This window comes from Myodes glareolus, chromosome 19, assembly GCF_982192425.1.
Source record: "Myodes glareolus chromosome 19, mMyoGla1.1, whole genome shotgun sequence".
In the NCBI taxonomy this organism is placed as follows: Eukaryota; Metazoa; Chordata; class Mammalia; order Rodentia; family Cricetidae; genus Myodes; species Myodes glareolus.
Genome location: NC_142044.1, coordinates 35,584,033 through 35,600,108, shown reverse-complemented (window position 1 = coordinate 35,600,108; position 16,076 = coordinate 35,584,033). Strand labels below are relative to the sequence as shown.

The window sequence follows — 16,076 nt, the reverse complement described above, 5'->3', positions numbered from 1 at the left end:
TCAACATAATTATTGACAGAATATGGACAATTATGTAAAAACCATTCAGCAAATATTTAGGGATTGATTATATTGCAAGCATTCCTGTTTCCCATTCCTTTATTTCAGGTGAAGAGTGACTACATGCTAGAGATAGCTGATCAAGTAGACCAAGAAATAGCTTTGAAGTTGGGTTGTCTGGAAATTAGGTAGGTGGTAACACTACATTGATTCTGTATTTTGTTTTATTTTCTAGGTACTTTCCTCTTTATAAAATTACTAGTAGAATCATAATTAAATTGAGAGAGGATTCCATATTACTTAACTATTGTTTGCATCTGTTTTTCTCAATTGTTTATTATTCAACAACCTAAACATTCCTTATATACACATGTCAGCTTTTGTGTTCCCTAATTTCAGGAGATCCTACTGGGAGATGCGGGGCAATGCCCTAGAGAAGAAGTCTAACTATGAAGTCTTAGAGTAAGTACTGTACTTCTGAGCTGTCCATTCAGACTCTGAATGCACCCCTCCTAGCTGATCTTGATTTACAAATTGCCTGAAATGATGTGCTTTTAAGAAAAAAATTCTGATAACCTTAGTTTTATTCACAAACAATTAAATGTATTGATAAATGTCTTAAGGCTAATAATGTATATGCCCTAGCAGCGCGCACACACACATATGCATACATAAATGTATTTGTTTTTTTAAAGGGTATACAATAATTTCACTGAGATGATACTTTGCTTCTGTTTTACATCAAAAGTAAAAATTGCCCATGAAGCCTGGCAGTGGCGGCACATGCCTTTATTCCCAATACTTGGGAGGCAGAGGCAGGCAGATCACTGTGAGCTCAAGGCTAGCCTAGTCTACAAGTAGAATTCCAGAGCAGCCAGAGCTGTTACACAGCAAAACCCTGTCTTGAACCTCTATCCCCACCCCAAAAAAGAATTGTCAATAAATTGGTTATTAATTATTCACTTTCTCTGCAGTCAATTAAGGATTCTTTTTTAACAGATAGAGAAGTGATAGTTATTTGTTACTCATGTATTTAAAAATGTAGAATATAAAAATGTTTAAGTATAAAATAAATTTTATTTAAATTTTTGTATAAAATATAAAAAAATTGGGATGATATTTGTATGTCTGTATATTGTATTTGGTTGTTTTAAATATATGTCAGAGATACTGAAGTTTGAGTCTTGATAGAAATTATATACTATATCTTAATGATAATTCAGCAAGACAGTTGATATTTATTGTATCTGAGTGAAGCTCCATTTTACTATCATTTATCACTATTGTTTCCATCTGCATTTGACTGAAGTTTTTTGTGGTATTTTGTGAGATGTGCTAAAATTACACCAAAGGTCATCCAGAGCTCCACTGTTGTAATGAAGACTGTAATGGTTTTAAATTTTATGTAGACTTTCTAGGTCAGAACAGTGCTTTTATAGCGTTAGAGTTTAACATTCCCCCATTTTGAAAACAGGCGCTTGCAATGCAGATTTGACCACAGAAAAAGAAAAGTAGAAGTATTTTGCAAAGCAGTCACAGTTAATAGTAGATAGAACAGGGTCGTTTGGGCTATTGGTAAGCCTTCTCAGGTTCAAGTTGTCTGTCATGTTTTCAAAGTGCCCAAAGCTCATGCATGCAGCTTCCACTTTCTGAGCTTAAGACATCTTTGATTAGGTTCATGATAGTGTATGCATAGCAGACAGTAAATGTGTTTATGTCTCGTGCATTGCATTCACTAACTGAAGAGTACCAAGGAAGTCATTTTCAGGAGAATTTTTACTATCCTTCATTGGATAGTTTGGGCTAGCATTCTCCATAATATATACATGGTGTCTCTCTGGTGGTATCAGCAGGAAATTGGATATCATGATCTCAGTACTGAGTGTTAGTTGACTGTCATCATCTCTGTGCAGAGGAGAGGTGATCAGCCAGCATAAAACCAAACTATGTAGAGCTCTTTCAAATAGCAGTAGCAAAAATGAGTAACAGAGTGTAATGCTCATCAGTTGGGTTTATTTGGAGCACAAGAAAATTTAAATTACATTGTCACATGGTAAAGAAAAAATCCTTTATATCCCAGGTTATATCCCAGGACTTTTCATAACACCTTCTCAGTCTTAGTAGAGAACTTAATTCTTTCAAAATGGGTGTTGTACGCCTTGTTTCTAATGTAAATGAGATGAGGTTAGATGTAAACCCTGCCATTTATCCAGCTTTATGCTGAAAGTGTCTTTCTTGGGCATCCTTTCGGAAGTTCACATCCACTCTTGAGTGTATACACTTGTCCTTTTCTTAAACTTGTTTCTTTCTTCCTCCTTTTCTTGCTTTTATTCCCTCTTCCTTCTTGACCAATCCCTTAATTAACCTATACTAATCTATATAAAAATTATGACCTTTATAAACTCTAGTTTTGCTTTAAAAAGCCAAGTGGAAATGTGTTAGTGCAGGACTCATCAGGCTCGCATGTTGTTTTCCATCCGACCACACACAAGTTCTGATGATCAGTAACATATAATGCCTATCAAGGCATTTGCCTACTCATTATTTTCTATAGGACAGCAAACATCTGCAACAATAGCTTGTTTTATATACATTATCTTGATTGCTGGTGAAATTAAATACCTCTCATTTGTATCCATTTTATATTCCTCTTGCATGGTGAACATGTCTTTTGCTTTCTTTTTGGGTGATCTGGGTCTTGTTTGTAGTTTGGACTGACCTCCAATACTCTATTCTTTTGCCTAGCCTCTCAAGTTCTGGGAGTACAGGTGTGTGCTCCCATGCTTTGCTGGCGTTTCTAATACATCAGTGTTTTTCTTTATTAATCTTGACGTCTTTGCCACTTTAGCTTCATGTCTGTGGTGTCATTTGTGCATGTCCCCATCACCTTTGTGTATGTGACACTCATTATACAGATGCTTGCCTTTTTTTAAAAACATAGTTTTTTGAGACAGGGTTGCTTTGTGGCCCTGACTGTCCTGAATCTTACTAAACCAAACTAAACTAAAGCTTTTCCTGCTTGTGCCTCTATTTCTGTGCTTGTGTTTCTTATCTAGTAGTCTGTTGTTTGTGTGGTTTTTCTTCTCCTCTCTCATCTTGGGACCTGTCTCCTGTTGTGCTTTTTGTGGCAAGGGATGTAAAAGAGGTAGACTTGCTTGCTTGTTTGTTTTTTAAGAGGTTCAATGACATAAGAATGTTCAATGTGGAGGCTAGAAAGACGGCTCAGCTGTTAAACTTTTGCTCTTCCGCAGGACTCAAGTTCGATTTCCAGTATCCATGTGGTAGAGGGCCTCACAACTACTTAATAACTCCAAGGCATCTGACACCCTCTTCTGGCTTCCATGAGCACAAACTTAGATGTGGCACACACTCAGACAGATACACACACACACACACACACACACACACACACACACACACACTCTTAAATAAAAAAAAAACATAAATCTTTAAAGAAAATATTGTTAAGTGTTTGTTTTAAAACCTTTGTAAACTGAGACTGAAGAGATGGCATGGTAGTTAAAAGCACTTGTTGCTCTTTAGAGGGCCCTGTTTTGATTCCCAGCACTCACACAGTAGTTCACAATCATCTGCAACTCCAGTACTAAGGGATCTGACAGCTTCTTCTGGGCTTCAAGGGTTATCAGGCACACACATGATACACAGAAATACATGCACGCAAAACACCTGAACACGTAAAATTTAAAAAACATTCTTAAAGAAAAATAAAATTAACAAATTGAGTTCTGTTCCTACCTTTTCAGTGTTTGTGTTTGCTTACTTTGTATTTATGTTTAGTTTTTTGAAAAAGGTCTTACTATATAGCCCAGACTGGTCCATGTTTCTTTTGCCTCAGTCTCATGAGTTACAGGTTACAGACATATGTACCAGGTTTGTCTGGTTTTTTAAATTAATTTATTTTTTAAAGGTTCCCTGTTATCCTAGTGGTATATGGTCTGAGAAGTGCCCTTGATGTGGTGAATGTGTCTTAATAGATGAGTTAAGACCACTCCTACCACCATATTTTGTTATCTAAATGCATGAAATACATTACAGGGTGGAGAGAATTGTACAGTGATTACTTGCAGCCTCAGACCCACTCTCTCTCCCTGTCCCCTCTCTCAGAGAGGCAGTCTCTCTCCCCCTCTGTCTCCCTCCCTCCCTCCCTCCCTCCCTCCCTCCCTCCCTCCCTCCCTCCCTTCCCCCTTTTCCCCTTTTTCTTCCCCTCCATAACACCAAAGAAATGTTCAATTCCATTCTATATGGTGTACCTATGTCTGTGTCTCCCATCCACCACCTATCCATTTGTCACTGCCAGGGACCAGCCACCTTCCCTGCTGTGTGGTCTCTGGGACTGGCTGCTTTCGGGTCCCCAACAGCCAGGAGACTCACAGCATCTGTGCCTCCCACCTGCTGCCTGCCCACACTGCTTGCTGGGGACCAGCCAGCCACCACATGGCTGGGGACCAGCCACCTTCGTTTGCAGACCAGCCACGTGGTCTCAATCCCGCAGCAAGCAAGCTGCCTGGGACCCGCAGCAAATCCATTTCAATGTGTCTCCACCCAGTCTCCACTTAACATGTTATAGTTGCTTCTTGTCATCAGCTTTTATTAGTTTTTAAATCTGGATTTAAAAGATTGTTTTTGACTGGGGATCTATTTCAGAGCTCAATACTCTCCAAGGCACAGTACTTACTGCACACATATACATGTGCATGTGTGTGTTTGTTTTATATTTGGCCTTCTTTCTTCCTTTTGTTTTTTTTTTCTGTTGTTTGTTTGTTTTTGTTTTTCGAGATAGGGTTTCTCTATGGCTTTGGGACCTGTGCTGGAACTAGAACTAGCTCTTGCAGACCAGGCTGTCCTCGAACTCAGAGATCTGCCTCTGCCTTCCGAGTGCTGGGATTAAAGGCATGTGCCACCACCACCCAGCTTGTGTTTTGTTTTTTTGAGACAGGGTCTCTCTGTAGCTTTGGAGCCTATCCTGGAACTAGCTCCTGTAGACCAGACTGGCCTCGAACTAGATCTGCCTTCCTCTGCCTCCCGAGTGCTAGTATTAAAGATGTGTGCCACCATTGCCTGGTCTCTACTCAGCCTTCTTACCTACATGTACTACATATTGTATCTTTACAGAACATTAAAAGAAGCATAGTAAAACACACATTTGTCATAATGACTTTGTTGGTTTATTGTCATGGGTCTGAATGTTTGCTTTCTGTTTGAAGGCTCTGTGTTGAGTCATATAGACATAATGTGTAAATCTTCTTGTTAAATTCTATTTAGTGATCTCTCTAATACTTTAGTTTTGATTTTTGTTTTGGTCTATTTTATCCTCTTTTCAGATTTTAAAGGAAATTTATGTGCATTAATGCTTTCCCTTCATGGATGTGTGTATACCATATGCATACTTGGTGCCTGAGGAAATCAAACGAAGGTGTCAGATCCTTTGAAGCGGCAGTTACAGGTGGTTGTGAGCCTTCCCACTGCAAGTCCAGGCTCTGTGGTGCTAGCTTTTCCTTCATTCTCAGAAACCTCTATGTCCATATGTGTGTTTAGTTTTATTTCCTCACCACCCCTCCCCCCCCTTTTTGGCATAGCTATCTTAGGTTTTATACTTAGTGCTGATCTTATCGTGCTGGGGTTGTTTAAGTCTTCTGCTACCCTTCACTCCCACGTAGGCCCCCAATTAATCCTAGACGGTGAGTTTGACTGCAGGGGCTTTATTTCTGAAAACTGCAGACTGTGTTGGTGGCTTCTGAGGAAGGCCAGGGATGGCACCACTTCTGCCTCCCTCAGTTCCCAGCTCAGTGTCCAAATATCAGGCTTATTCATCTCAATACACATAGTTTCAACTATGAATCTCAGGAGACGTTCCTATGGGGCTTTATATATAGTCAGGATATCTTACAGATGTGCACTTTGTATCAGTTCTACAACCTTACCATCTTTACAATATCTCAATCTATATATGTACTCATCTGTGTATCCCTATGTGTGTGTTGTATTCATGCATGCTATGCACACATACCTGCCTGTCTGTATGTTTAAGTCAGGGTTTCATTTCCAGAGTGCAGACTGACCTTGAACTTGGGATCCTCCTGCCTCAGCTTTGAAGAATCCGTGGAAGATTATAGACATGTTCCACCATTCCTGTTTATTTTATTTTGTTTATTTTTTAATTTTGGCTTTTTGAGCTAGTTCCAAGCTGATGCTGGACATTCTGTGTAGCCTAGAATGACCTTGTTCCCCTACATCTCCCTGGTTCTGGTTTTACAAGGTCCTTGTGCCCTTACTTAGAAGTTATATGTAGTTTTTGGTGGCAAAATTATTTCTGTCGTCTTGGAATCTCCCCCATTTCTTGAGAGTTAGATTTATTTTTAATATTTCTCTAGTAATAGTTAATTTTCTCAGTGTTTCACAAATATTTACAGACACCTCATTTAGTTCTTATCTTCCATTGTATGTATGTGTTAAAAAGACTGGTCTGTGCCCTAGGAATGGTGTTGGCTAAGGGGATACTTGTGACTCCTATTTGCCATGCCTGGCTTGCACAGTACCCAGAAATCGACTTCCCTTCTATCCAGGGCAGGCTCATCATTGCTTTATCTTACTTTTTTTGCTGGTTGGTACCTTAGAACAATTTACAATTTATATACTTTTTCACTACAAAAAAAAAAAAGAAAACATGCAGATGTGGAATATTACCTGTTTATTACCAGCTTCATGATCCTCGCTTTCTTTTTTCCAAAAAAAAAAGTCATTAAAATGTCCATATACTTTATCAGATACTACTGGAAGAAAATTTAAAGATAAGTGTTATAATTTACAACCGTATACAGACTACCCCTCAGTTTTTTTTACATTTCAAAAGAATGGTTTTGATTATGTTTAAAATAATAAGATGATCCTCTAATTATAGGAACACACCATTTGGATACTTCTGATTTTTGCCTTCCACAAGCAAACTAAAGAGTCCACTGCTTTCTCTTTTGTCATTCTAAGCATGACAGAATGGGGTGCCTTTTCTTTTGGCAGATGGACAATAATGTGGTAGTGAAGGTTCAGCCTCACCTGCTTACTCCTTCACATTCCTGGGGAGCAGACTTCATAGAAGTTAGATGAGATTTCTATGTACATCTGAAAATGAGAGCCAAGAAGTAGAAGGTGACTGCTGCAGGAGGCCCCAGGCTCAGAGAAAAGCACACTGCAGATGATAATGCACTGATAAATTACAGGCTTCTAAGGTGGTGTTACTAAGGGTAGACTCCTATCAGCTGAAACCTTTAACTTCTCACTTTGCTGTTTTTGATGAGAGAGAGAATTTAACTAGTCAGGGATACTTACAAGCACTTGGGTAAGGAGTTACTATAGAAAGAACAAGGGCAGCTTCTCAGTGACTGCACCACTGAGGAAAATGTCTCTTCCCTCCGCAGCATTTTACTTCTATCTTTTAAACCATTTTAATCATCTATGTGATAGTCATTTTTGCTATGTTATATTTGTTGTTGTCTCTCTTCACTAGGAGAATGTGAGCAGCATCAACATAGGGATCTGCCTAGATTTTTTTAGACTTGAAAGAGCATCTGACTCTTAATAGATATTCTGCATCCCTCAAATAGTTTGTGACGTAAAGTTAGCTGAGGTAAGGGTTTGAAGGATGGGGTACGCAATACTTCACAAGTATTGAGGTCACCATACCAGGTTAGATTTCTCAGAAACACTGCTGAAAGAAGAGTGGGTTTTACTTACACAGTTAGTTCCTCTTTAATATGTAAGTAGTGCTTAGTCTAATCTGAGGTTACCAAAGGCCTACTGTGCTGTGGTTTGTGAACGTGAACACATATGTGCAGAATGAGAACTCAGGCTTCAAATAGCTGCTTAGTTTGGAGCAACTGTGAGCTCGTGTGATTGGAGAGGAGTCCTCCTGCATTCACTGCTTTCCTGTCTGTTTCATTCTGAATGCCAGTGTATTATCAGTGAGGAAGGCAAGACATGAGTTGATGTATGGACTACAACTTTCCAAGCTTAACCACACTTGCTGAATAGCTGGGCAATTAGTGCAGAGGTGAAAGGGGTTCCAAGGTTAACAGCAGCAGGGAGAGTAGAATCATTTCGTCTATCTAAATAGACATTAAGAGAATTGTGAAGGAAGCCTCACTGGAGGTAGATCCCAAATGCTAAATAGTTTGGTTTGGAGCAAACTATTTGTTAGTTTGTTAGTTAGCTTTTAGGACTTTTCATGCTACAGCAGGCTAGTTGTTTATATTAGTGACACTAGCCTTAGCTACATAACAAGTCTATCTTTAAAAAAAGAAAGAGAAAGAAAAACCAAGAAATTCTTTAAAAAGACCAATGACCAAAATGAGGGCATCTGTCAGGAGAAACCAAATGTGCACAGGTTCCCTGTATCATAAGTGAAAATAATGTAAATATAGAACTCATGTCATAGGAACTGTTTTTGCTGCTGGGGTCAAACACTTATGACTGCTTCCCGGAAAAGACTCTGGGCTGAGGACAGCTCTGTGGACTCTCTGTCTTGATGCTGTTTTAGCACTGAGGGCCAGATTGCCATATCCCTCTATACTTGCCTCCCTGTTTGAGGAACCCTGACACTTATGTGGTTGTCCCTATGGTAACTGTCTCACTCATCTCTACCCTTACTGGAAAGCCTTCAGGTTTACGGGGTAGGAAGGGTGCTGAAACTTCTTTAGTCACTACTTTGACACAGCTATGTACCTTGGTACTCTGTGCTGAGGGTAGTGGAAACATTCTAGGTCTGCCCTGCCCTGCCCAGTCAGTAGGTATTATGTGCATGTGGGTCTCTTGAACCCTGGAGATGCTGCTAGAACCAGGAACAGAACTTTCAGTTTAGCTAATTTAAATGTAGCTTTTTGCTGCAGTATTGAGCAGCTCTACTCTAACCTGAAATTATTGGCCTGTCATCTGTGTGTGCCCTCCATAGTCAGACTGAAGCCAAGAAGGAGCTGCTCAGCACTATCCTAGTGCTTGGCCCGGGGAATTGGAGTTCGGCAGTATCTTCAAATTGTTGTATTAGGTTGTTTTTTTTTTGTTGTTGCTATGGTTTTGTTTTTACTCCAGTACGTTTAGATGCCTTCAGGATATACTTTTTGGTAGCTACTAATATAGTTGAGCCATAGTAAAAACCAATGCACTGTTCTGTTTATGTTGTATATATTTATGTACATATGGGCAATTATATAGGGTTTGGGCATAAGACATGAAGTGAAGCTGTTGCAGAGCAGTTTGTTACTTCTAAGCCAGGGTCAAACACAGCTCAGAGAGAGCTAGTTTTCTGTTGAAGGTGGGTGATATGCACATCCCTGCCTGGTTTGCGCGAGAGAGTTAAATTTAGAAAACTGTAATAGTGTCTCTTTGCCTTTGGTGCTTCTCAGACTGGGAGTTGCTGACCAGAGGCTGCTACAGGTAGTGCTCTTGAGTTTTTCCCACAACTTTGTAGGCTCATTTATTTTTATTTATTTATTTATTTACTTACTTACTTATTTATTTAGAGACAGGATTTTTTCTGTATAGCCCTGGATGTTTTGGAACTAGTCCTGTTGACCAGACTGGCCTTGAACTCACAGAGATTCACCTGCTTCTTGCCTGAGTGCTGGGATTAAAGGCATGAGCCACCACTGCACAGCTCATTCTTCATTTTATTGCCAAATATTTAACCGACTTCTAACATACAAATAAGTGTTATAAATTCATTATTACTCAAAATTAGTTGGACCAAAAAAAAACTGCATACAGCCTAAGCATTGTCTTTATACTTCAAAATTTAAAGAGAGTGATGGTAGTGAGGTGGCTCACAGGGTGAAGGACCTTGCCACCAGGCCTAGGCTCAATGTCACTCACTGAGACTCACCTGGTGGAAGAACTGCAAGTTTGTACACATGCTTGGGAGTGCTTATGTGCACACACATGCACATATACAGTGTCCGTAAAAAGGGATATTTAAACAAATAATGAAGTTGTCTTTACGATGGGTGTAAACAGTAACTCATTAACAATGATTTTATTTTTACACAAAAAATGTTCTCAACGTTTTTCTTTAAACATATATACCTCTTTATTCTCTTTAACTCTTCCTTTTTTGGTGAGTTCTTAATGAATGTAATTGGATGGAGGATCTACCATACAAACTGACATGATTACTGGGGTTTTGATTATAAAGTGATTGTGAAATAACTCCTTTTCATTTATACTTCATATTCAGTTAGCCCCCCCATGTGACTCTGAAAAGGATACCTGTACCGTATTTGAACTTCGTTTTTTTTCTCCCTGATCCCTTTTTTCCATGAACTCCTGACTCCTTGTCTTCAGAGGTACATTTTATCTTCCAGGAACACAGTGCCATCTAGTGGACAAACTGCTAGTTCAGTCCTTAAAGTAGGTGGTAAATTTCAAAAAGCAAGTCGTTTTTTTCTAAACCAAATGTTCTAAGGCTTTTAATAATAATGGCAGGCTTGAGTTTATAGCCCAACTTAGCAAATTGTTGGAATCTATGACATTTCTGCTCACTTAGCTTTTGAATCAGGACAAATCACTTGATCCTCCTGCCCCCAACCTTCCCTCCCATTTTGTGAAATAGAGAAGATGAAATGTGGCTAGGGAATGACTTCCTAAATTTAAAAAAGTCAAGGAAAAGAAGTAATCATTATTTTGGATAAATTTGAAGGGTCTGTTGTTTATTGCTCTAGATGTGGTGTGGATGTAGGAGAGTGAATCCAAAAAAAAATGAGGTAGACTAAAGTCTCCAACTTTATTTAGAGCGTCACACAGTTTATACCCTGAGGGTTAAGAGTCACATGAGTAAAGTGTCCAACACAAGGATAAGCTGTGTGTGGCGGGCAAGGTGTATGTGGCAAAACATGTTTGTTTGTTTGTTTTCTCAACCATAGGAGAATGAGAAAATTATTTTTTTAATAGATGCATAGAAGCAAGTAAAATAGCCATTTGTCATGAGTAATCTGAAGTAAACTTACTACTATCTGCTTCACCTGGGAGGGGCACAAAAGCACTTTTCAAGAACAGTTGCCTATTTTGTTTTTTGTTTTTGTTTTTTAAATAAACTGAAGTCCCAACACTTGTCTTATTTGCTTGGAGTTTTCTCAAAAGCACTCAGAATTCCCCTTGTACAATTCCACTCTTGGACTGTGTGCCGAGACTTTATGTCATAATTAGGCCAGTTGGTATCTCTAAAATATAGTTACCCAGGAGGAATTAATGTGTCTAAGGATAACTTCTGTGCCATACCTGAGAAAGAATTTTTTTATTACATGCTGACATTTGCAATGTGGCAGTATTTTAGAGGGACTTCAGTAATAAAAGAGAAAAGAGATTTTCATTGAAATGGATTGTAAGCATATTTTTATATGCTTACATAGCTACAAAATAGTTTATCCTCTCCAATTAATATGCTGGTCAGTTGGAGCTTGATTATAGTTGGTTCTTTCCTGAACAAACAGAAGAATAAATAAACTACTTTTGTGTTCTTTCAAGTATGTTATTGATTGATGGTGTTGTTAATATGCTTCTTTTTATATTTCAGAAAAGATGTTGGTTTAAAGCGATTTTTTCCTAAGAGTTTACTGGATTCTGTCAAGGTAATTGGAGTCTCCTTTATCATAATCAAATATGAAACTCTGCCTGTATCCCCTTCCTACAGAAAACTTTCCTTCAAGAAAGTAAAATGGTACATTTCCCTTACATGCTAAAACCACCATGGCCAAAGATGGCTGTGTGAGTCATTTTAACTTTAGGCAAGTAAATTTTCCCAGGTTCAGCCTTTCTACGTAGAACCACAGCTTTACTTTTTTTTGATGATTTACTTGATGTAAGTGCAAAACTAGAACTAGGTCATACTGCAGCCTTGCAGCCAAGGTTATTAAAGCCTGGAATATTTTGATACATGGAAGAAAAGGAGTACTGCTTTAAAGGATCTTGGTGAATTATGAATACTGTGTGCGTGCATTTACGCTGTTGGGTCCCCGATTTACCATTGCTTCCAGTGTCTGTGTATATACAGACATTACTGCTGGTGTGTGTGTGTGTGTGTGTGTGTGTGTGTGTGTGTGTGTAAAATCCCACACACACATCACTAGTTCTGGTGTGTGTTCACATGCTGGGTCTGGTGTTTACATATATTACTGCCTTGTCTATGTCACTGTCTCCTGTGTACATAAATTATATCACTGACCTGTACATGTATACATTCTAATGGTCAATCTCTGTTTCTACTATGATTTTCCTGATGGCAACTTTGGAGCTTCCCTGTAGTCCTACTTTAGCAGGACTATCATTGGAGACATAGAGAAACTCTGAGTCCTATTTCCTGTCCAACACAGAGCATACCTCCAAACATCCAGTTACATGGGAAAACACAGTTTGGTCAAGAGGAGTCCCATTTTCCAGCATCATAGTGTGAGGCATGACCGCTTACTGCCACAGTGAAGGGTGTTATATAGGGATGGCACTAACATGTAATAGATAAATACACGTATATATCAACACAATGCCTGTCATAAACAACAACTATTATTGCTTTTATGTTATTATTACAAAAATTTTTTTTTGCATCCTCTTACCTGAGGCCCACACAGACTAAGGCTTGCATATGAAACAATGTCATATTCTGGTTCAGAAAATTGACCCCATAGCCAAATTGCCACATAAGAGCCCTGGCTTCAGTGTACATCACTCATAACTTTGGATAAGTGACTGAATCTTTTTGTTTTCACATCTGTAACATCAAACCACTTTCTAACACAATGTATATGTGAAGAGCCAGTTAGTCAATGGGTACATTCTCAGAAGGTGATCTGTATAGATGTGTCCAGCATGAGAGGACTAGTAGCACCCTGCTTTCAAGCATGGTGAAAGACAGTGCTTCATCTGTTAGTGTATGACTCGACTCACTGGCACAAGCTTTTTGTCAATAGAACTGGACTCTTTGAATGTGGTCAGTCACTGTTTTTGTGCTGTTTGTTAAGTGCAGTCTGTGACAAAGCTGTATGGCTAGTCTATACCTGGTTGCTGCCCATTTTCAAGCCCATCACTGGTGCCTTGAGAGCTATCCACCTCCCCCTTTCTGGGTGTTGATAACATGTTTTGTTCTACACACAGCTTCTGTATGATATTACAGGGAAAATAAATCCAGAGGGTTCTATAAAATGCAACAGGTCTTAATGAGAGCATTAAGAAAATGTATTCTTTGTAGTGTTTTGGGCTCTGTTTGGAGATACTACTGTACTTTTGAACTCTCCATTGAGTTTCTGCCCTGTTAGTGAAGCACTAGAACAAATTGTTGGGCATCCAACTCTTTCTGTTAACAGAACCCACTCTTGTAAGTGTGGCAGAGGTTGGGAGTACAGTGTAGAAGATGCAGTTTTCTCTAAAAGTTGGAGTAGATTTGGCAGATAGAGGAAAGAACTTTAAATCAGGGTTGGCAGCTTTATATACGGGAACTGGACAATGGCAGTTGTGTTCCTTGGGCGTATTGGCAGTTTCTTGGATTAGGAAGAACCTCGGTTTATCTGGAATGTCGAATGTGAAGACCATAAAGGCATGGAACAGAGGTTCCCTCTACCCCAGTCAGAGATAGCCCAGCAATAGAAGGACTGGAGACATTGAAACAGGGTAAGCCTTAGCACCTACAAGTTGACATTGCTATTGGTTGGAAGATATTCTAGCCAGCATTCACTTTTGGCTGTGTTTCATGTCAGTGATTCTCAAATGATGAGGCCTTTGGTGGCCTCTGAAAACTGCTGTCTCTGCAGATTTTTATGTGTAAAAAACAGCATGAGTGTCATTGTTGTCTTTGGGAGTTTAAGACGCTGTTTGAGATTTACAAAAAAAAATCGTTATGCTCAAAACAGGAACTTGGGTACAGACCATGGGTGAGTGCCTCTGTTAGACAGATGCTGATACAAGCTCAATGGAGCCTGTTCACGCCAGGGTTCTCCTGCTCTGGCCTCCCTCTTCACTGTGTCTTGCAAAGATGGAAAACATCTCTTCTGTCTTAGACCCTACTCAGACTCTAAGGGGCTTGTTTTTTTTTTTTTCTTTTCTGATTTTGCAATTTTGCAGTTATTAACTAGTTTCTATTTGTCTTCATATACTATGTTTTCACACAATGATTTTGACTTGCAACAGATACATAGCTTATTTGATAGATCTTATTTAAATGAAAGAATGAAAAATGAACAATAATCTGAAAAACAAAAAAAAAGTGGAGAAGAATCCAGAGAGAGGGACATGTAACAAGAGCATGAACACATGAGAAGATAACAGGATTGCATGCCACCCCAGTAATAAGTGCTGTCTGCTGCCACACTCTGCAGGCCTTTCCCTGCCCCACCTTTCTTGGCTTCTTTTGTCGTGATTTACTCCATAATTTCTCTGGGATCTTGAGCTGCATCTGGTAGTATAATCTGACTCAGCCCTGTTTACAGTTTGAATTAAGTAAAGTCAATGTAAGACCACTATGGCCAGTGCTCTCTGTGGGCGTTAGTGCTGAGGTAAGAGGCCTTCACCTTTTACAGTGGGGAATAAGAAAGACCAGACAACACTCTCAAGACAGATTGAAAGCCAAGAAACAGAAGTAGAAATAGTGGTCAAGGGAGATTCGAGGGGTAGTGATCATATTTAGATGGCTGGAGATGGCTAAAAGACTTAGAGACGTATAGTGGCTGAGTCAGAGCAGTTGTGTTTTTCTGCTGCTGGATATTTGGATGTAAGGAGAGGTAATTTTTAGCTACTGTTAGCCTGAAGATCCTCCAGACTCACGTATGAAAAAGGTTTTGAGAACCATTTTCTTAATATGCTCACTTCAAAAATTCTTTTACATTCATTAATGTTTGAATGTGCATACATTGTATATATGTGCATACACACACATGCGTATGTATACTTGGGCATACAACAGAATACACATGGAAATAACCAATACAGCTTGTGGGATTGGCTCTCTCCTTTTACCATCGGAGATCTGGGCATCAAACTCAAGTTGTCAAGTTGTAAGGCTTATTGATGTCTTCGAGTTATTGTTGTGATTAAACACCACAACCAAAAGCAACTTGGAAAGGAAAGGGTTTATTTTGCTTACTGATCCTGATAGAATCCTCTTGAGAGAAGCCAAGGGAGCAACTCAAATTAGGAAGGAACCTGAAAACAGAAGCTAATACTGAGGCCATGGAGGGGTGCTGCTTACTTCCTTGTTCCTCATGGTTTGCTCAGCCTGCTTTCTTATAGAGTCCAGTGCAGGGTGGCAATACCCAAATGGGCTGTGTCTTCTGCACCAATCACTGATTAAGAAGATGCTTTATAGCCTTGCCTGTGCCTGAAAAATGGAAACATTTTTTACAGTTGAGATTTCCTCCTCTCAGATGACTTAGCTTCTGTCAGGTTGACATAAAACTAGCCAGTACAGTATGTGCCTTTACCAACTGAAAATCTCACATGTCCTTTTATTGAAAAGGAAATTTCTTAATTTTTTAATTTAATTATTGTTTGATTTTGTTTTCAATAGCTTAATCAGGAGAGATTTTAGCCTTAGGCCAAGATCTTTCTTTCCCTATGCTACCTAAATTCCCTTGAGAGCTCCAGCAGACTTCCCTAGACTGGTACTGCTATAAAGCCCCTATTCACACATAGTAGCTGTAGCCAGTCCCACCTTCAGAAACAACCCCAAAAGAAATACAACCTGAGCCCCTATTTGTTCTGGAGTTGGCTATATTGAGTGTCTGGGTTTATTAATGTTAGTTTTTCCATTAATAAGGTATTTAATTTTTTTCTCAAAGTTGCTTTTTTTATTGACCTTAGATTTAAATTTCTAGAAGATTATTTGTAGTTAACATTCCTATTTGATGCTTAAGAAATTATCAAATCATGAGAATTTGACTGACTGAGCTGTGATGGTACTAAGAACAGAGAATAGACTGCACATGCCTTGAATGCTGAGAATAACAGGCAAGGTCCCTTACATTTCAGATACTTGATTAAAATCACTACTCCAGTAACACCAATAAAACTCAGGGTACTATACCATTCTC

At 39.1% G+C, this 16,076-nt stretch overlaps 1 protein-coding gene across 12 annotated transcripts in view; it reads left to right on the top strand.

The window, feature by feature from the left end:
* Ptk2 (protein tyrosine kinase 2) overlaps nucleotides 1–16,076 on the top strand; it is a 192,908-nt gene that overhangs the window by 76,429 nt on the left and 100,403 nt on the right. For all 12 annotated transcript variants that reach the window (XM_087898836.1, XM_087898840.1, XM_085678897.2 and 9 more), the window contains 3 exons: nucleotides 109–188; nucleotides 400–462; nucleotides 11,576–11,630. In XM_087898836.1, the coding sequence (XP_087754962.1) occupies nucleotides 109–188; nucleotides 400–462; nucleotides 11,576–11,630 (198 nt within the window). The remainder of the gene's footprint in view (nucleotides 1–108; nucleotides 189–399; nucleotides 463–11,575; nucleotides 11,631–16,076) is intronic.